The sequence below is a fragment of the Microcaecilia unicolor genome, chromosome 5 (assembly GCF_901765095.1).
Source record: "Microcaecilia unicolor chromosome 5, aMicUni1.1, whole genome shotgun sequence".
Classification (NCBI taxonomy): Eukaryota; Metazoa; Chordata; class Amphibia; order Gymnophiona; family Siphonopidae; genus Microcaecilia; species Microcaecilia unicolor.
The window spans coordinates 351,300,396-351,321,485 of record NC_044035.1 but is presented as its reverse complement, the minus strand read 5'-3'; the positions used below and the strand labels follow the sequence as shown (position 1 = coordinate 351,321,485).

Below are 21,090 nucleotides of genomic sequence, written 5' to 3'. Positions count from 1 at the left end.
TGCGTGGAGCCCCAGATCTTTGTCGATTGACAGTCATTTTGTACTTCTTCCATTTTCTTACTATGGCACCAACAGTTGTCTCCTTCTCGCCCAGCGTCTTACTGATGGTTTTGTAGCCCATTCCAGCCTTGTGCAGGTGTATGATCTTGTCCCTGACATCCTTAGACAGCTCCTTGCTCCTGGCCATTTTGTAGAGGTTAGAGTCTGACTGATTCACTGAGTCTGTGGACAGGTGTCTTTCATACAGGTGACCATTGCCGACAGCTGTCTGTCATGCAGGTAACGAGTTGATTTGGAGCATCTACCTGGTCTGTAGGGGCCAGATCTCTTACTGGTTGGTGGGGGATCAAATACTTATTTCCCTCTGCAGAATGCAAATAAATTCATATACTTTCCACAATGTGATTTTCCGGATTTAATTTGTGATGTGCTATCTCTCACTGTTACCAATAACCTACCCTTCAATTATGGGCTGCTCATGTCTTTGTCAGTGGGCAAACTTACAAAATCAGCAAGGGATCAAATACTTATTTCCACCACTGTATGTATGGCATTTTATCCCATATTAAACATGAATTAGGATGTTTTGTGGCTCTACATGAGAATTGTGATATTATGATCCCTTGTTTCATATTCTTGACGGTCTGCATTTTCCGTATGGGTGGTATATTGGTGTATTAGTTCTGCCCAGTGTAATATTTATGGTACAGTAAGGTTCTGAGTGTGTGTTTGCACAAAGTTGTGCATAATGTTGCAGTTGAGCGATTGTGGTTAGTATATGCTTTGAGCAGCCACTTTATTCTTTGACATATATGATACATTTCTAATATCTAAATTTAATAAAAGGTATTGTTACTTTATATTTATTTATTTTTTTCTGTGTGTTAACAGAAAATTATGGATTTCAGCTCCACCCCTGGCCCCACCCCTAACCCCGCCCACTTTAGCCTCTCCAAACAGTTGTCCACTGACCACCTATGATGGTGGGTATTTATGTGACATGCAAGAGGAGTATTCTTACAAACAGGCTGAGTCTCCAGTTAGACCCATACAAGTGGCCCTGAATAGGACCGTAGTAAACATCTTTTCTTATTGGGGAAGGCTTAAGATAGACCTGTTTGCAACAGATTCTAACTTCAGAAAATTTTCCATTCCTAGTATCACAGAACCAAGAATCCCTTCTTTATCCGAGCCTCACATCTCACACTCATAACTTGGATGTTAAGAGAGAAGACTTAGTTTTTGGTCTCTTTGATTTGATGTCTCGGTTACTTTGGCATCTAGGAAGGAATCCACTAGAAGATCTTATGAATGGAAACGGAAGAGGTTTGCATCTGGTATGACAGAGAAGCCCTAGATCTTTTCTCCTGTTCCACACAAAAGCTGCTTGAATATCATCCATGTAGTTAATGATGACCCGCACATGCTTTTCCTCCCGCTGCCCATGTGCATATCAAAGCAGTCTTGTTTCTGCAGAGCAGAGAGAACACTGTTTGTCTGTACTTCCCTCAGCTTGCACCATTTTACTTTTCCTTACATTTAGCAAATCGTTCCCTTTTTTTTTTTCTGTTTCTACATTTTTGTCTCTGCTCTTTACATGGAATCAGGTAACCCCACCTCCTTCTTAGTTTTCTTATTTTTCAGCCCTTTATAAATTTCTTCAATTTTCCACAGCTCCTTAGACCCCCATTAGGGCTCGAGCACTTCAGCTGAGGGGGTGGGACCTTATTTTTTCTTTACAATAGTTTTGATTTTGCTGTGGCTGTTTTTCATGACATGCCCCAGAAAACTCCCAGTGATTTTTAAGAAGTGATTCAGATGTCACAGGACCATGTCCCTCACGGACACCCATTCATGGTACCCTGCATTGTCTGGGACCCCACTATACTTCTTCTTGTAAATTGTGTTCATAACTATCAGCAAGAAACATAATGATTTGAAAGCAGCAGCACAGAAATATTTTTGGTGTGGACAAGTTCAGTCCGTCAACATTGGTTTCAGAGGAATCAGTCTCTGACACAACAGCATCGAGGTAGTATACACCTGCCTTGACATCCAGCGTTGGCACCCATTGGCATCGGGCAACCTCCGATCCCGCCCTGAGAGCATGTAAGGCTTTAATGTCATCCTCATTGGCACTAAGGGACACAGATGCCAAGCATCGGGCAGAGGCCAAGAAGCATCAGCATTGGTCCTCTTCGAAGCACAGTGGCAGGAGCACCAGTGCATCGACGACATCTATACCTGAGAATTGTTCATACCAAAAAGGTAGCTTCCCCCTTCAAGACCTTGGAGCAGACGCCTCAGCCTCCACTGAGCTGAAACCAAGCCACCGATTTGGCAGCAGATGGATGTAGAGAAACAGAACACTTCTGTGATACCACCAATATAATAGCTAGTTCAGCCTGGAACCCTGAACCCTTCAATATTTCTCCAGCTCCAGCAGATGGTGTAGGTTAGACTGGTGCAGCAGGTTTGTTTTTGGTAGGCCTGTGTCCCTTGACCTGTATTGCTCCTGGAGTTCAGGCCATGGCCTAGTTGAGCACTGCAGGGTCTGACCATCCAAAGCCCTCGGTATTAGTCCATAATCTTCTTTTCAGTGACGTATGCTAGCACAGAATCCCTGTGGGGCCCCTTCCAGCGAAAGGGTGAAGTTCCATCCCCTGACCACTATCCCAGTGTGCCATGCAAAAGCTGAAAACATAACAACCACCCCCACACAAAAGGAAGCAAAGGGCAGTAGCAGCAGTATTTTGTATGGGGTAGGAACTAGCAGGGAAGAATGGTAGCCCTGGAAACCCTTTCCCCAGCAGGGTGTGTATGTGGGGGGGGGGGGGGGAGTTCAGGTTTGCCAGGGGTTGGGGGCATGATGTCCACGGTGGTAGGATGGCTAGTAAACAAAATGCAGGATCTGTGGGAGACAGCAGCAGAGCATTTTCGGCTCCTACTACCCCCATGTAATGGGGAAATGGGGATTTATAGGCTCCCCTGTAATAAAATTCCAATTTCTCCAGAGAAAAATCATGACAATACTGTTCTTCCTTTGAGCAGCCCATGCCAACCATGGTTATCCTTGGTATTAACAGCAGCAGTTCTGCAGCCGGTCCTTGTCCTGTGGTGAGAGGTGCACAGATTGGGTCCTTGCCCAGGTGGTGGTGGAGCTAACATAGAAGGTAGGTCCTCAATGGAGGACTATGGGGCCATAGATGCACTAGGCCATCGCTGATTGTCGGGCAGTCCTTGGTTTGGGGGGGGGGGGGTCAGCTCCCTGGTTCGGAGGGTTCCTTTCTAGCCGTGGAAGGCCTAGGAGAAAGTGGGAACTTAGATATGGAATGGGCCGTACTACCACCTCTTTTGAATGACTTGAAGACTAGATGATAAGGATCCCAGGGGTGGCCTCTCATGACATGGTGGACCAGAGGAGGAGAACTTCCCTAGTGGTGTACTTGTTTAGAAAGGAAGAGTTTAACCACCTGATAAACTTGATCTCAGCCTTGCACATTTCAGTGTCATCCCAGGTGGAGGCCCCATCCTGGAGGGCTTCTAGAAGCTGCCCAAGGCCTTCCTGCTTCATAGGGCCCTCTCGCATATGTTCTGGTGGAATATGATATGTTGGAGGGTATCCTTAGGGGCACAAGCTCTTGGGCAAGCTCTGATCATGGCAGTGTCCAAGACCACCACAAGTGCTGAGCAACCCTCAACTGTAAGGATCTGTATGACTGAAAAGTAGAAGCCAAACAGAGAGGGTAACCAGCATACATAAAAAGTACACAAACAAAAAAGCAACACTGGGCCTTCAAGACTGAGACAACAGGAGTGTTTTATTAGTGAATGACCCGACACGGGCCGTGTTTCGGCGTAAAACAGCGCCTGCCTCAGGGGTCGGGGTTTGGGCATAAATTATGTGAAGTATATATGTATCCAATGCCTCCGAGATTAAATGGAGAGAATCTTTAGAGCCAAGAGAGCCTGTCACAACGGACAGCAGCGATTAAAAAAAACCCACCTGTTTTAGTCTCCTGTTTTGCAAAAGCAAATACTGAAATCCATGGGAGGTGCAGGCTGTCTGTGTGCAAGTGTTACTTGGCTCGGGCACTGTTACAGTAGGTCCAGCAGTTGCTGCAGATATCTTGCTTAGAGTCAGAGGGACCTTTCCTGATGGTCATACTTTACAGAGCTGCACCTCACTGAGTTGGAGAATTTTGAAGCAACTTTTATCAGCTGAAATGCCTTGGATTCAGTGGAGTGGGTGCCGATAACCCTTGGCCTTCCAGCTCCTGGTAGAGCATGGCTGTGCTGCAACCTCATGGCATTGCACTAGAATATAAAATGTTCCCTATTCTTCAGTGAAAACACAAAAAGAGGAGAAAATCCAAAAACCTTACAAACTTGTAGACAACAATCACGTAGTGAGGCACAACCAATGAGGATTTTCAAAGTTTAAGGACCTTTAATGTGCTCACAAATTCAACACATTTGAGAACAGACACGGCTGTGTTTTGTAGCTTCATCGCATGCCCCCTAGTCCTAGTATTTTTGGAAAATGTAAACAGACGCTTCACATCTACCCGTTCAGCTCCACTCATTATTTTATAGACCTCTATCATATCTTCCCTCAGCCGCCTTTTCTCCAAGCTGAAGAGCCCGAGCCACTTTAGCCTTTCTTCATAGGGAAGTCTTCCCATCTATCATTTTCGTCGCCCTTCTCTGCACCTTTTCTGAAGTTGGCATTGGGGTTAAGGGGATATCCTCCCCCCCTGCTCTGACAAGGCAGCCCGGGCTGTTACTGACAGGCCTGGGGGTCCAGTGGACCACCCCCCATTGGAAAGGCCCTGGGGGTCCTGTGGACCTCCGGAACCCTGCACGCAAATACAAAAAAAACAACCCATTTCTTCCCCCTCCCCAAGCTACTGTGGATGCAGTGTGACCCATGACAGGCTTTCTGACCTGACCCGCCAACTCTGAAAGCTTTTCCTGGTGGGCTAGTGGTGGAGGGGGTCCTCCTAACCTAATCCCCGCTCCAGTACCTTCAAAGTTGGAGGAGGAGAGATTAGCACTCCCTCCTCAGCGGTCATATTTACCATTAGGTGGTTTTACTCAAGAGATTGTTTTTTTATTTGTTACATTTGTATCCCACATTTTCCCACCTATTTGCAGGTTCAGTGTGGCTTACATAGTACCGTAAAGGCATTTGCTAATTTCGGTATGAACAAATACAGTAATGTGGTAGAATAAGGTTCATGTGTACAGACACATTAGGGAATCGTAGAGAGGAAGAGTTATTATATGTCCATTACAAGCTTTGGTTTCGTTGTGTTGCAGGGTACAGGCATTTAAGTTGGGTCGGTAGGGTATGCCTTTTTGAACAAGTTAGTTTTTAATGATTTCCGGAAGTTTAGGTGATCATAAGTTTTCATGGCTTTTGGTAATGCGTTCCATAGTTGTGTGCTTATGTAGGAAAAGCTGGATGCATAGGTTGATTTGTATTTGAGTCCTTTGCAGCTTGGGTACTGGAGATTTAGGTATGTTCATGTTGATCCTGTTGTGTTTCTGGTTGGTAGGTCTATGAGGTCTAACAAATGGGGCAGGCTCTCCACTGAGTGGATGAACACTAAATCCCACGGGGTTATAGATGCACAAAAAGAAGTGGGAAGTGGACCAATGACTTCAGGACGTCAAGTATACTTTATTGTAGATAATACATGACAATACAATAAAGTATATTCTTTTACACACAGTCATAGTCTTGACGTTCTGAAGTCAGAGGTCTATCATGTATCCCGGGGCTTCGGCGTAGATAATTTTATGAACCAGGGTGCAGATTTTGAAAGCAATACATTCCTCGTCATCAAGCAGATAAAGCCATTACGTATGGGTTGTGTCCATCAACCAGCAGGGGGAGATAGAGAGCACTCATATAGTAACATAGTAGATGACGGCAGAAAAAGACCTGCATGGTCCATCCAGTCTGCCCAAGACAAACTCATATGTGTATACCCTACCTTGAATTTGTACCTGTCCTTTTCAGAGCACAGACCATATAAGTCTGCTCAGCAGTATTTCCCGCCTCCCAACCACCAGTCCCGCCTCCCATCACCGGCTCTGGTACAGACCGTATAAGTCTGCCCTCCCCTATCCTAGCCTCCCAACCACCAACCCCTCTTCCCCCCCACCTGCTTTTCACATTGCCTCATGGCCAGCCAGCTCCACTGCCTCTTCAGTATTCTCTATCTCCCCAAGCAGGGTGGCTGCAGCTTCTTCGAGCTCCATCAAAAATCTGCCTGGGGGTGGCTCCTGGCTTGCCAGTTGTTAGCCGGGGTGTTAAGAGGCTATAGCAGCTTCACTTTGAAGGCACATAGGTTAGCCCTTTCCCTGCCTTACCCATGCCTCCGTGGATGTGGACATATTAGCTTGCTTTTCCCTGTCCTTTCCCACTCAGTGGATGCAGGCACATTGGTTCGCCTTTCCCTGCCTTTCCCACTCATCTGAGCCTCCGGAGTTCTTATTACCTCTGCTTTCCTCACAGCGTTAAAAAAAATATATATATGGAACAGAGGTTTTCCTTTGATTCTTCTATGGGACCGGAGCTGTGATACTCAGTCCGGTGAGGTAAGAGTGTTTTCTAACTCCACCGGGGTGGGCCCGCGATCGGGGCGTTTTTGGCGCAAAACCGCCATTTTGAATTTTCCCGCTGTTTTCGGCGATGGCTGCAGAGAATGTAAAGCGCTGTTCCCGGTGTGGCAAGCGCAAATCAGCAGCGGGGCTCTGTAAATCATGCTGTACAGGTGTAAGAGCCGGCCCGAGCATGGCGAGCGATGATTCTTCCCGCTCAGAGCTGGCAGCGGACGCCATTTTGAATTCTCCGCATGGCGCGGCCTCCATAGAGACAGAGAGCCCTGGCCCCGGGGGTGGGGGACCTCGAATTGAGGCTGTTCAGGGAGCAGCTAGCCCCGGACGGGATCTGGGTGCCCAGGGCGAGTTTTTCTCCCCTGATTTTGTGTTATTGCATAAAGCATACATGCTGAAAAGAGCTCTACCTCAAGGGTCATCTGAGGCCCTTCTATTGTTTCCCCCCCCCCCCCCCCCCCCCCCCCCCGGTGGATTCTGGCCTGGGACTGTCCGCTGAGGCTATTTTCCCTGATAATTGGCATAAAGAAAAGTGTAGAAGGGCTAATTCCCCTTCAGATTGTGGTGCACCTCCCCCCCCCCCCCCCCCACGTGGTTGGGCTGTGAAGATTCGGAGAGTTCTGGCCAGGCCTTCGTGGTTTGAGGAGCCAGAGTCAGGTGCAGAATTACCACAGGATCTGGATGATCCCTCCACGGTGAGGATTTTCCACCGTGATGAGCTGCCAGCGCTTATTTCAGATGCCTTACAGGTCCTTTCTATTGAAGAGCCTGACAGTGGCACGGCCTCCTCTGTGAATCCTAGGATGGCTAGTACCAAAAAGCCTGCTCGAGCCTTTCCTTTGCATGACTCCATCCAAGAGCTTATTTTCGTTCAGTTGGCTGACCCCGAGGGACCTTTGAAAGTTTCCAGGGCTATGGGGCAATTATACCCTCTGCGTGAGGAGCATTTGGCTCGCTTTGCAATGCCTAAAGTAGATGCCCTAGTCACTGCGGTGACAAAGAGAACTACCCTCCCTGTGAAAGGAGGAGTTGCCCTGAAGGATATACAAGACCGTAGGCTGGAAGCAGCACTTAAATGGTCCTTTGAAATTGCAGGTCTTGCTGTTCGGGCGTCTGCATGCAGTTGTTATGCTGCTAGAGCCTGCCTGGCGTGGTTGCAACAGGCAGTGGAACAGCCCGGAGATGGAGTGGAGCCCTTCTTGGATGTGGCTCCGCGGCTGGAGTCGGCCTTGTCCTTTTTGACTGATGCCCTTTATGATATTGTCAGAGCTTCGGCTAAACAAATGGCAGTAGCAGTGGCGGCTCGCCGTCTTATTTGGCTACATTGGGCAGCGGACATGGCCTCTAAGCAAAGGTTGGTGAAGTTGCCCTTTCAAGGCCTTCTCCTATTTGGTGAGGAGTTGGAGAAAATTGTTAAAGGCCTGGGAGATCCTAAACCCCAGCGCTTGCCCGAAGATAGGCCGAGGCCTTCCTCCAGGGGCCAGGCGGGCCACTCCTCTTATAGACCTCGCTTCCATGTAGCTAGAAGGTACCGCCCGCGGCGTTCTGCTGGGTTCACTTCTCGTGCCCGTTTTTCAGCAGAGGAACTCGTTTCGCTTGGACAAGCGTTCCGCAGCCACCGGCTCTAGGCCTGGAGATCAGGGGCGACCCTCTCAATGATGGTGCGCCGGCCCCCTCCTCGCTTCCTGTCATCGGAAGACGTCTTTTCCTCATTGCCGAGGAGTGGCCAATATTTTCTCAGATCAGTGGGTTCTGGACCTGATCAGAGATGGCTACAGAATAGAATTCAATGCCCCAGTAAGAGATGTGTTTGTGGAGTCCCGATGCAGTCCTGCCGCCAAACGGGCAGCGGTAGAGGAGACTTTGCAAGGTCTTATTCGGTTAGGGGCCGTGTCCCCGGTACCTCCCGCCGAACACGGCTACGGCCGATACTCCATCTACTTTGTGGTGCCATGAAAAGGTGGGTCTTTTCACCCTATTCTGGACTTAAAAGAATTAAACAAGTCCCTGAGAGTGCGGCATTTCCACATGGAAACCCTGTGCTCCGTCATTGCTGCGGTACAGCCAGGAGAGTTTCTCACGTCTCTAGACCTGAAAGAAGCTTACTTGCACATACCAATTTGGCCCCCGCACCAGAAGTTTCTGCGGTTTGCGGTGTTGGGAAAACATTTCCAGTTCCGGGCCTTGCCTTTTGGCCTCGCCACAGCTCCCCGAACCTTTTTGAAGGTAATGGTGGTAGTAGCTGCATTGCTCAGGCGAGAAGGTATCAGGGTTCACCCGTACCTAGACGACTGACTCATCAGAGCAGACTCTGTAACAGAGAGCTATCAAGCTACAGCCAGAGTGGTCTCAGTATTTCAATCTCTAGACTGGGTCGTCAATATGGCCAAAAGTCACCTGACCCTCTCTAGAATATTTGGGGGCCAGGTTTGACACAGACTCGGGCTATGTATACCTACCCGAGCTAAGGCGGTGTAAGCTTCAGAATCATGTCCGTCTGCTCCTGAGGATGCCCCGCCCGCGAGCTTGGGACATTGTCCAGCTGCTGGGATCGATGACAGCCACATTGGAAGTGGTGCCCTGGGCGAGAGCGCACCTGAGACCTCTACAGTATTCCCTACTTCAAAGATGGTCTCCAGTTTCTCAGGATTATCAATGCAGACTTTCTTGGCTCCCTGCGGCCCGACTCAGCATGGAGTGGTGGCTCTCAGACAGCATGCTGCGGCGAGGAATGCCGCTGGCGCTCCCTGATTGGTGTCTAGTAGTGACAGATGCCAGCCTGAAGGGCTGGGGCGCACATTGCAAGGGGAAACATGCCCAGGGTCTATGGACGCCCGAGGTGTCGGAGTGGTCCATCAACCGCCTGGAGTTGAAAGCGGTGTTTCAGGCGCTTCTGGCCTTTCAAGTGACCCTGGAAGGATTTGGCTGTCAGAGTGATATCGGACAACACGACAGCAGTGGCCTACATAAATCGACAAGGCAGCACTCAGTGCAGAGCACTGGCCGAGCAGGCCGAACAGATTTGCCACTGGGCCGAGCTGCATCGTCAGTTTCTGTCGGCAGCTCACATTGCAGGTCAGAGCAACGTGCAAGCCGATTATCTAAGCAGGCATCAGATCGATCCAGCAGAATGGGAACTAGCAGACGAAGTATTCCTGCAGATATGTGCCAAATGGGGCAAGTCCGTGATGGATCTTATGGCGACAAGTTCAAATGCCAAAGTCCCGTGCTTCTTCAGCAGACGGAGAGATCCTCGCTCGGCAGGGTTGGATGCCTTGACTCAGCCCTGGCCTCCGGGCCTACTATATCTGTTCCCTCCATGGCCCTTGACAGGGCGCGGGCTCCTGCGGATTTGGCTGCACCCAGGAGAAGTGGTCCTCATCGCCCCGGATTGGCCCAGGAGGCCTTGGTATGCGGACCTCCGACAGATGCTAGTGGAGGCTCCCCTTCCTTTACCTCTGGTACCGAACCTGTTGTCACAGGGCCCGGTAGCCATGGAGGACGCCTGCCGCTTTGGTCTTATGGCATGGTGATTGAGAGCGCGCCATTGAGGGACAAAGGCTATTCAAACACAGTCATTTCCACTCCTGCAGGCCCGCAAGTGTTCCACTTCCGTGGCTTATGCCAGGATTTGGCGCCAGTTTGAGTCTTGGTGTGCTTCAAAAGCGATCACACCCATGCAGGCTCCTGTCTCGCCGATTCTGGACTTTTTGCAGGATGGTGTACAAATTGGCTTGGCCTATAATTCCCTGCAGGTGCAAGTGGCAGCGTTGGCATCCCTTCGTGGTAAGGTTGAAGGCGTGTCTTTAGCTGCTCATCCAGATGTGGCACGGTTTCTTAGTGGGGTGCTTCGGCTCCGGCCTTCTGTGCGAGCACCCTGTCCAGCTTGGAACCTGGGGCTAGTTTTGAAGGCCCTGCAGGCTTTTCCTTTTGAGCCACTTCGGCGCGCATCAGAGAAAGATTTGACCTAAAGGCCGTTTTTTCTTGTGGCCATTACTTCGGCGAGACGGGTGTCAGAGCTCCAGGCGCTGTCCTGTAGAGACCCATTTCTGCAATTCTCAGAGTCCGGGTCACGGTTCGGACCATGCCTTCCTTCATGCCTAAGGTGGTTTCAGTGTTTCACCTAAACCAGCCTTCATCGATGGCAGCTCTCAAGGAGCGGCTGGAGGCCATGCCTCCAAGAGGAGATGGAGCACCTGTTTGCTAGGCAGAAAGCCACGGCATTGATGCTGTCAACTCAGGCATTCCAGCCCATTCTGGAGGCCCATGCACTACCTGAGAGGAACACGTTGACACCAAGGCCTCAAAGGGCATTGAACTGACATGCACTGAACTGGTGTTATCCAGTCCCATGGAGTGGGGGGGGGGGAGTGGAACCTCCTTGTAGCACCATGGGTCCCGGTACCTTGACTCCCCTGGCCCAGACCTGACTACTGTATCAGTCAAACGAGGCAGACGATTTGGATGCCCCCAGGGGAGTGTGTTTGAGTGATTCAGACCGCTCCTGAGTGTCTAAGGAGGCACTAGAGGTTCTGTTTGAGGGAAGGGTCCCTTGGACTTCTCTCAGACCCATCCTTTCCACGTGAAAGGAGAAAGTCGCTTCTAAAGGAGCTCTCCTTTTTTGACTGTGTGAGAAATGGCTGCAATGCTTTATATATAAGACTGCCAGCTTACAAGTTGCATGTTTGATATCTCACATGTCAAAATTTAAGCATATCACTCTTATTTTGTCATCTTTACATTGGCTGCAGGTACCTGGAGGATACAGTTTCAAATCTTAATTTATAAAATTTTAAATAATGAAGCTTCTTTTTTGCCATGTTGTTAACCCCCCTTTTCACTGGTTCATTACTCATGTTTGTTTTAGTCATTGTCATAACTCCCTAATCCCTTATTTGTCCTGTTCATCTAAACTAGATTGCAAGCTCTGTTGAGCAGGGACTGTTTCATTCTTATATCTAGTAGTAGTATAGAAATTAGTAGTAATAGTTTTGCCATTGCTTCTATTCTTAAAATTTATCATCTGCCACAAACTTTACAGTCAGCAGACAAAGGTCTCTTTGAAGTACCATCTTTTCGAACAGCCTTCATGGACTTTGTTCTGCCACCTTCCAAGTAGAAGGACCCCTAGTTCCAGATTGCTCAACCTCTTGAATTGTGCAATACAGAATCATTCTTGATGTTCTGGAAACAGTTAAAAATCTATTTAAAACAAACCTTTTCATAAGGCTGCTCAATGAAAATCTTTGATATAATTTGGATTAATTACTTGTTATATCTCTATAATGTTTTGCTTTGAAATATGTAAGTTTTATTTGTATTTGCCTAAATTATCAAGATATGCAGAATAGATAGAAAAGAAACAAAACAAAATATTAAGTAACAACCTGACATATTTAGCCAGTAGGCTGCTTCGAGGGTTAATATTACATAAATGAGTAATACTGCGGTAATATGTACCACCAGTTTATAAGACTGATTAGTCCATAACCAATTCTACAGTAAGTCTTCTGGTATAATTCAAGAAACTGCTTGAAACATCAGAATGTCATCACTGTCACAGCTTCTTTGAAGAAATCTCTGTCTTGGAGGCTAATCCACAACAATTTGATCAAGAGACTACGATTCTAAATTCCACAAGACACCTCCACTAGGAGCTGACTTGCTAGATTGGTTTGGAATTGAGGGGGCCTCGCCTAGTGACAGTGACATCATGGAAAATCCCCACGTGCTCAGTAGCGCTCTCTAGGGAGCTCTAAAGCATTTTTTGTATTACACCTTCCCAAGCTCCATTGAATGATACCAATTGCAAGGACACATCCTGCTATCTTCAGGAAACATCTTTTACATGTAAGCAACTTGGTCTGCTCAGTTGTAAACTAAAATTATATTGCCCATACCCATCTAAACACTAAAGGAAAAGCATTTAACATATCTAGTTCTACAGCTAGATTGACAAAAATACAATCTCTAATAAAGTTCATCACCAAAGTTTAGATTCACTTGACCAGTGGCATTGCCCCCACCCACCCCACCCCCCCTTTACTTTGGTCTCAGGTCCCCTCCACAAGTGCAGTACCGTTGGTTGGTTGGTTGGTTGGTTGGTTGGCTCCCTCCACCCGCCCTGCACTAACCTTAAACGCCTCCTTTCAGCACGTTTGCAGCAAGCAGCAGCAGGGCATACCTCTTTTTCCTTCCATGCCCCGCCCTCGCGGACGTTGCATCAGGTGAGGGCGGGAGGACGTTGCATCAGGCGAGGGCGGGACACGGAAGGAAGGAGTGGCCTGTCCTGCTGCTGCTTGCTGCAAACGTGCTGAAAGGAGGCATTTAAGGTTAGTGCTGGGAGCGACGGAGGGAGGGCGGGTCGGACTGCGGTGTCACCGGGTCCCCTCCGGAGGCCTGGGCCCGGGGACTTTTGTCCCCCCTGTCCCCCCCTCTCGGCGGCCCTGCCCATGCTGCCTCAACAGCGAGAAAATCAGTGGCATACTTTTCCAGCTACTGATGCTGGCATTCCCTTTTCAGGCACAGTTTGTGCTTGAACTGAGCATGCACAGAAGTGCCAGTGTCGGTTTCTGGAAAAGCACACCACTGACTTCCTCTCTGCTGAGGCAGTACGGGGATGCATTTAGCAGTGGATCTCTTCGACTGGCGGGGCTTGGGCATCCCCACCAGCAAAGGTATGATTTTTAACGGGGGGGGGGGGGTGCATGCCATCAACCCTGCCCCCCCCCCCAAAAAAAAAAAATTAAGTTCTACGTCCCTGCACTTGACATTTATATAGATTTGAAGCTGGTTACATGCAGAAGGTAGTGCTATTTTGGATAGACAGAGAATGAGAGCTTTACAGTCCTTAACTAGGCTCATACTCTGTTTCTATAGAAGGCAAATTTTTTAGTAAGCTTCCTAACTTGTGTGGCGAGAGTACACACACATCCCCATAGAAAATATGTGCAGACATTCCTAGCCTATTACAGATATATTTATACATATAAAATATGTATATAATTATTACTAACCCTTTCTCAAACCCGCCTCAGCTAAGGTAGGGTAGGTTTATGCACACAGAGGTTGTATAGTTCAGGCAGTTTTAAAATAAGCTATTTCTGCTTATAAACTTTTTTTTTTTGCATGTAAATGGCTTTTATTTTATTTATTTACTGGGATTTATTAACCATCTTTATGAAGAGGTTCACCCAAGGTGGTGTATAGCAGGTACAGTTTAACATAAAACTTACAATTTTATTAAAAGCATAACAATAGTAAAAATGACTAAATATAAATACAATAAATGAGGTAAACTTGAAAACCGCAAATTAAAACCTAATAGGACTACCATAAAACAGTATCAAAAATATGCACATTTAACAGTACTGCATTCAAATAACATGCATAATTATGTTGACAAAGATTTGGTGCTAATAAGCTGATTGCAAACTGATTATTGCAGGTTAGTTTTTAATTTTGATTTGTCTTACTGTTCTCTAGGTACTTTTCGGCTGAAGTATGCACCACCAACAGAAAGTCTGGACTCCACAGATTAGTCGTTCTCAATGGCAGTTGATTGCTGTAAACCATGAGAGACAGCAGACACTTCATTACTAAACTCAAGCACCAAGTTATCGGCGCTCTCAACTTGGTGTTTTTTTTTACTTTTTTGGGTTTTTTGTTTTTGGTAAACCAAATGGTGCTTTACTCTGTTAGACTAGTAGGAAAGTCTAACTTATGGATGCATGAGAGAGCCCCAATTTTATCAGTTGCCAAATTGAACCTTGAGAACAGAATCTTACCCAGTGGATATAATCCTTTACTGGTTGTAATGGAGTGAAAACAGATGTATTGAAGAAGTGTTGGCCATTGAATGTTTTGGGTTTTTTTTTAACAAAATTTTTAAATCTGTGGCAGCTAGAAACTGTACAGTGCAGCTGAGATCTGACAATGTCCTGTGGGCAGTCTTAAGTCTGGCACCCTATACTCGGTGAAATTTATGCTTTATTTTCTAAGTGGCCAGGAACTAATCACTGGAATTCATACAGATTGCACTACGGAAGAATATAACATTCAGAATTTCAGCATTGAAAGCTGTTGAGACCATTGCAGGAAATGTAACCTGTTTCAATATTAAAACGTAACCTAGTTCACACTTCCCTCCCCCTCCAAGAGAATGAGTGTCCATTTCATTTTTCAAGTAATAAGCTTGCACTGAAGGATCAGAAATTCTAAATGGAACTGGCTTACCAGCAGCAGACAGGGTCCAAATGTTGATGATGTCCTTCCTAATACATAAAGGAAACTTTCAGGCCATGTTATTGTTGGCCATTCACAGTAATCTACTACCATGCTGCTGCAAGATAAAAATGGGCTTCAAACCATCTTCGTGCTGGACAAGCACCTGCATTGTTTCATGTCAAATTAGCATGATTGTTAAGGGCTTTTGGTATAGGATTCAGGAATCTAGAATAGTTCAACATCTGAGCAATGTAATCATCACTGCTTAAATCCCAGGGCAAAGATTAATTCCTGTCCTTTTCTTGGAAGGGATTAGACAGCTATATGCAGACACTACATGGTGGCACAGATCATAAAAGGTCCTCCCTTGCCTAGTGCAGGATCTTCCCTGCCATCTGTGGTATTTCAGGAGGTCCCATTCTCAGGAAGGATCTGGTATTTGATATTTTTGAGTGAGTACCGAAGGCTACAAAAATGTAGATTGGTCTACCAATTCATAGTGTAAATGATCAAACTTTTTGTATCACAATATCGATAATTAATGGTTAGTAAACTAAATTGGCAGTGAGGATCTAATTTCTACCAAATGCTGTGGTGGAAATATCTCCAGCTGGACCCCATTTGTTCATTTACTACATTTTTAAAACCTGGCTTCTAACTGAAAACAGCAAAATATAACACCAGAAAAGTGTGATTAAGAAATTAACACTATACTGGTTAGACAATGTCTTAGCTTCATGGAAACCAAAGTGGAAAACTGCATAATGCCTGATTTTGAGAAAGCAAAACTTATACAGTACTATAAGTATAAGCTCTCTCTTCTTACCTGGTAGATTGTTCTTTTTGTGCAGCAAAGAAGCTATGGACCTGCAAACACTACACAGTATTATTACATGCAACCCTGAAATATGGTAATTTGCAATTACTTTATATTTTAAGCTGATTTTTCTGTTCTGTTGATCTTGAGATGCAGAACATATAAGTGAAAAGAATTAAAACAATGTAACCTTCAATGTCTGCCTTAAACTTAAGAGACAGTAGGTATTATGCCACCTTGTTATATTCTGTACTGTTAAAGAATTTTAAGTTTTTATTTTTTAATGTTTACTATTTAAGGTTTTCAAAGGCCCTTTTGTTCTGGTCTAAACACGCTGGAAGCCAAACTTTTTGTGTGTGTGTGTGTTTTTTTTAAGATGACTATTCTAAACTTGAACTACATTTAAATACCTAGGAGTACAAGTAATGAAAAACCATAAAAATCCAAATATTATGTATCAAAGCATCATTTAAGGAAATTAACACAATTATGTCAGGAGATAATTAACAAAGATAACACTACTTAAAAATCCAACATATTTCAACCTCTAGCTTTGTCACTAGGAGTGTCTCCTAACCACCGTGTTAAGACTGGTATTTTCTTTTAATTAGGGTTTAATTTGGTTTTGGTTTTTGTAAGACTTTTGCCTGACCATAATCCAGCCCTGAGACTGCACTAGTTAGTTTCTATGGAATATCCCTCAGAGCAAAAGCAATCTGTTGTGTCCACTTGTGGTAAATGTTTGTTTCTCACCAGCTTAATCCTTCCATAGACTCAGTACTCCAGTTATTTCCACTCATTTATACGAGTGGGTTTACAGAAGAGACACCTTGGGAGAACAGTTACAGGTTGGTAATTAGTGTCCTGGTCTATCTGAACAATAAATAATTGATTAGTGGGTTTTTCCTAAGGTAAAATTGATCATTCTTATAAAAAACAATTCACAAAACCTGAAAATTTAAAGGACAAGAAAACAAAAAAGCTTTTGAATCAACCAGTTTTGTCTAAAGGGAGACTTGCTTTGATGAGTTTAAGATTTTACTCACTGTACCAGGAACAAAAATGTTATCTTAACTGAAGCACTTTATATTTACACTTGACTCCTTAATTACATCTTGAAACAGTGGCACGTGTTCCCCTTCCCTTAAGAAACCAAGTATATTGCCTTTTCCATGGGCATTTATGGTAACCCATACAGAAGTGATACACCTTTCATTTGTTCATCTTTAACCGTTTGTCCAACATGCACTAAAACTAATTACTGTTGATATTGTATGCAGAATATACCACAGGACTAAGAAACAAAATAGGGTATAAGTGTTGGTGAACCATCTGAAATAAGTATTTTCTATGCAAAAATGCTGTGCTTATTGAAGGGAGTGCTATGGGAGTTTCCAGCCTCCCGTTATTGAGTGGAAGCTTAAACCTAACTTTTCACAGAACCGTGTAATTTTTGGTATTGGGGGGAGGGAAAATAACAAAACAAAAACTTAATGTTTTCAGCACTATTGATGCACAGAATTAAGAACATTGAATTTGTCACCACAAAACTTGTCATAGCTCTGGAGCATTTTATTTGATCTGGTATACAAGTAACACTTTGGTATTGTTGAGTACATTTATATGGTTTAAAAAAGGGCAGCGACATAGTACAATATTTAAATTGCAGCAATAGTGCCATTGAGTGTACTAAACACCCCAAAGATTATTTCCTAGATTTTGTTTACATTGATGTGTGGATGCTTTACATATATGTTCATGCTTGTTATTTTGACAGAAGCAATTGCAACAGCTGTAAACATCTGCCTAGTTGAAATACAGGAAAAAGCATCTACTTAAAATAATAAATTATAGATTTATGTTTGTGGCCAAAGCTAAATGCTACTTTATTACTAGAGTTCAGGGGACCTGTGAGAACAGATTTAACAATTTGTAATTTCCATTTATATCATAAACCCTAATTACATTTTTTTTTTTTTTTTTATCTTGCTTAAAATAAGCAAAGGATATTTGGTACACAAGACTGTAAGTGATTCCTGTTGTTACAAAAACTAGATAAGTTAATAGCTTCCTTTTGGATGTGATGATCAGCTTAGGAAGGAGTAAGAATGCTACTCCCATTTCTGAGCCATTTCTTTAATGTCACAGTTCATAGTAGTATTACAAATTGTGCATGTATCTTTATAAATATTTTAAGAAAGGGTATTGTAGTTTTGTAAATATTTAATATTCAGCTAATTTGAATCATACATGTCAAGTATTCCTTTGGAATTTTTATGTTTTACTATACTTTGTTAAAAGAAAACAATTGTACATTTTTAAAATGACGTTTTTATCTGAGTAAATTTAATGTACTGAAGATAAAATATTGTTTAAAAAATAAAAGAAAGAGAACAGTGCCATTTTTACCTTGTATGTTTTTGTTTGTTTTTATAATTTGACTCCTCTACTGGGTTGGCCTAGTATGTATATAGATAGATAGATTTCAGATGCCCAGTTTTTCTTGTACTATTTAATGTATTTTTAATTGTATGTACAAAAATTGGTGAGTCAAGAGAATTGGAACATCTAGGTAATCCCACACAACAGCTATTAGGGGAAAAAATGTTTTTCTCCTTATGGTATAGAAGCCACTAGTTCCTTGCTCGTAAATGGTATTCCATTCTGCACATGATAAATTTCAGCAGAGAAGTGATGATGATACTATCTCGTATTGCACGGGCAGGCATATGTTGATCATTTATGTGTGTATGGAGGCTCTTGAGGTATAATGCAGGATTTCTGCCTAACCTACCAAGAGTTTGCTCTGCTGTTAGAAAGTTCAGTCTGTGCAAAGCGGCCATCTTTGAGCCATTTTCAAAAGGGAAACCCAGACATTTTTCCGGTTCAAAAATGGCTGTAAGATGGATGTAATGAGCAAAATGTCCCAATAGACAACTTATCAAAAATGCCCTTTTCTGTTTCCAGTTTGTCTAAACTTTGTAGCTAAGCCAGTATGGAGAATAGTGTCCATATACCAGAAAGTTTTCATTTGTATTTATTTTTTCCTCTGTCCCCAACAAAGTGTGTAAAAGAATTGCCTGTACCTTGAGGGCATTTACTCCATTCTAGATAATAATAATATTAAATAAAAAGAATAAAAGGGGTTCCATCCACAGAGTCAATAACCAAGTAGTCTCTTCAGCAATGTAGCAAACCATAAGCTTATCAGAATCACAACTTCAGATTTAAACCCTGCAGTTTAAATCCCCCTACGTTCCCACCCGTAACCTCCGCTCACAGGACAAATCCCTCCTCTCAGTTCCCGTCTCCACCACTGCCAACTCCAGGCTCCGCTCATTCTGCCTTGCCTCACCCTTTGCATGGAACAATCTTCCTCAACCCCTACGCCAAGCCCCCTCCCTACCCATTTTCAAATCTCTGCTTAAAACTCACCTCTTCAATGCTGCTTTCGGCACCTAACCTTTGTGAATTATAGTATTCCTATCAGACGGACTCTATACTCTATACTTGTTTTAGATTGTACACCTGTCTTTTAGATTCTTTTAGATTGTAAGCTCCTAGAGCAGGGACTGTCCTTCTATGTTAAATTGTACAGCGCTGCGTAACCCTGGTAGCGCTTTAGAAATGTCAGGTAGTAGTAGTAGTAGTAGTTTCATTATATATCTCCCTCCAAGGGTGAAAACCTCATTCTTTTTCTCTTCCAAGGAAGGAATCAGTCAGATTACTATGCCTGACAGGAACCTTATAATACCACTTCATCAAGCAGTTAACCCTTCCTGTTAAAAACAAACAAAAAAAAGGGAGGGTCAGAGAAAAGGGGTAGGAATTGCATCAGAATTAGGGGGACTATAAGCAGAGCGGCCCAAGCCCTGCCTAGGCTGTGCCTGAGTTACAGTGAATCAGTGTTCATACACTGCAGCTGTTTTGGAGCTGCCTCTCCCATTTAAATGGACTGGGGCATTTTTTTGGAAAGGGTTCAGTTCTCTCTTCTAACCACCACATGCAGAAATTTCACCTCTATAGCCCAGAAACTCCCTCCAGGTCACCACCTCCCATCCTGTGACTAGAGCACCCTGTGCTCTGCCCCTACTGCTTTCCCATGGGCCTGGATCTTATCTTCTTCAGAGACAAGCAGGCTAAGAACCACACCACATGGCATTGCTAGATCAGGCTTGCACCCCAGAGCTCAGAAGCGTCTGGAAGACTTTCCGAGTGTGCACCAACATGTCACCTAGAGTTTACTTCCACCCTTATCAATCTTTTTGTTCTGCTACAACCTGCCAGATGGATTCTAAATTTCTCCTCCATTTCCTTCTCTTCATTCCACATGGCCGTCACCAAACTGAAGAAAAAAAACCAACAAGGATAAAGTGTAAAAACAAAAATCTTAAATGCTCCACGAATACAGCCCTTTCAGACACCCAATGGGAATGAAGCGAGGTAAAAATGGGGAGCCAAAATGCAGATGTGTGAAAGTCACTTGTATTTAGTAATAAAACATGATGAGTAGCACAAAGTTCATCAATTGGAAAACTCACAATTGAGATTCGACACGGCCGTGTTTCAGCAGAAATGCCCATGTCAGGTGTCCAAAGTGCCAATATATATATAGTGAATTCCAGTCTGAACAGTGGTCCACACTTTAAAAAGTGGCTATATTAGCTAATCCCAAAATCAGTTTGCATGCCAAAATGTACATTCAATGATTGGGGCAGTTTGCAGGAGGTAGTTTTAGGGGGTGAGGCAATTTACAGATAGTCAGTTGCAGGAGATACTGTTTTATTGTGGGGGTAGTTTTTTGAGAAGGGAAAGTTTAGTGTTAGTGTGACAGATGGGATAGTTTTGGGGCTGTGGTGGCAGTTTTCTTTCCCTGTTCTCTACCTGCTACATTTTTAAGTTTCTCTGTTACAGAAGCTGGAACTCCTTTTCCAACAGAAATGCATCAGGTCATATTTGGAGTGGGGGGGTGGAGAGTTAATTTTTCTACAACGCCTGCTCAAATTTGGTCTATTTCAAACTCTGTCTTTTTACTGTCCCCCCCCCCCCCCCCCCCCCCCCAAAGTTTCATCCCATTCCATTAATTTTTCTCCGCTCCAGAAGTTGGAACTCCTCCCATAGAAAAGCAGTGATCTTTTTTTTTTTTTTTTTCTTTAGGTCTTTTTCCCATTTTTTTTCCCTTTCATCCTATTTTGTTAAATTTTCACAGAGTTAGTCATTCCAACTTCTATTGGGTTAGAAAGAATAAAAAGAGACACAGATGGTTTAGTAAGAGGTGTGTGGCTGGAAGCCTGCATGCCATTAAGAGAACACCAGGTGAAGGCCTAAAAGTGGTGATGCGTAGCAAGATTAAATCCTTGTAAGCACATGAAATAAAGCAGAAAGCTGATCAGGAGGAGAGGCTACGGGATACGGTAAAG

At 44.5% G+C, this 21,090-nt stretch overlaps 1 protein-coding gene across 1 annotated transcript in view; it reads left to right on the top strand.

Moving 5' to 3' along the window:
• Positions 1–17,711, top strand: part of ZCCHC14 (zinc finger CCHC-type containing 14) — a 198,245-nt gene extending 180,534 nt beyond the window's left edge. Inside the window, exon 13 of the mRNA XM_030204564.1 lies at positions 14,113–17,711. Within this exon, the coding sequence (XP_030060424.1) occupies positions 14,113–14,168 (56 nt within the window). The 3' untranslated portion in view covers positions 14,169–17,711. The remainder of the gene's footprint in view (positions 1–14,112) is intronic.
• Positions 17,712–21,090: the final 3,379 nt, after the last annotated feature.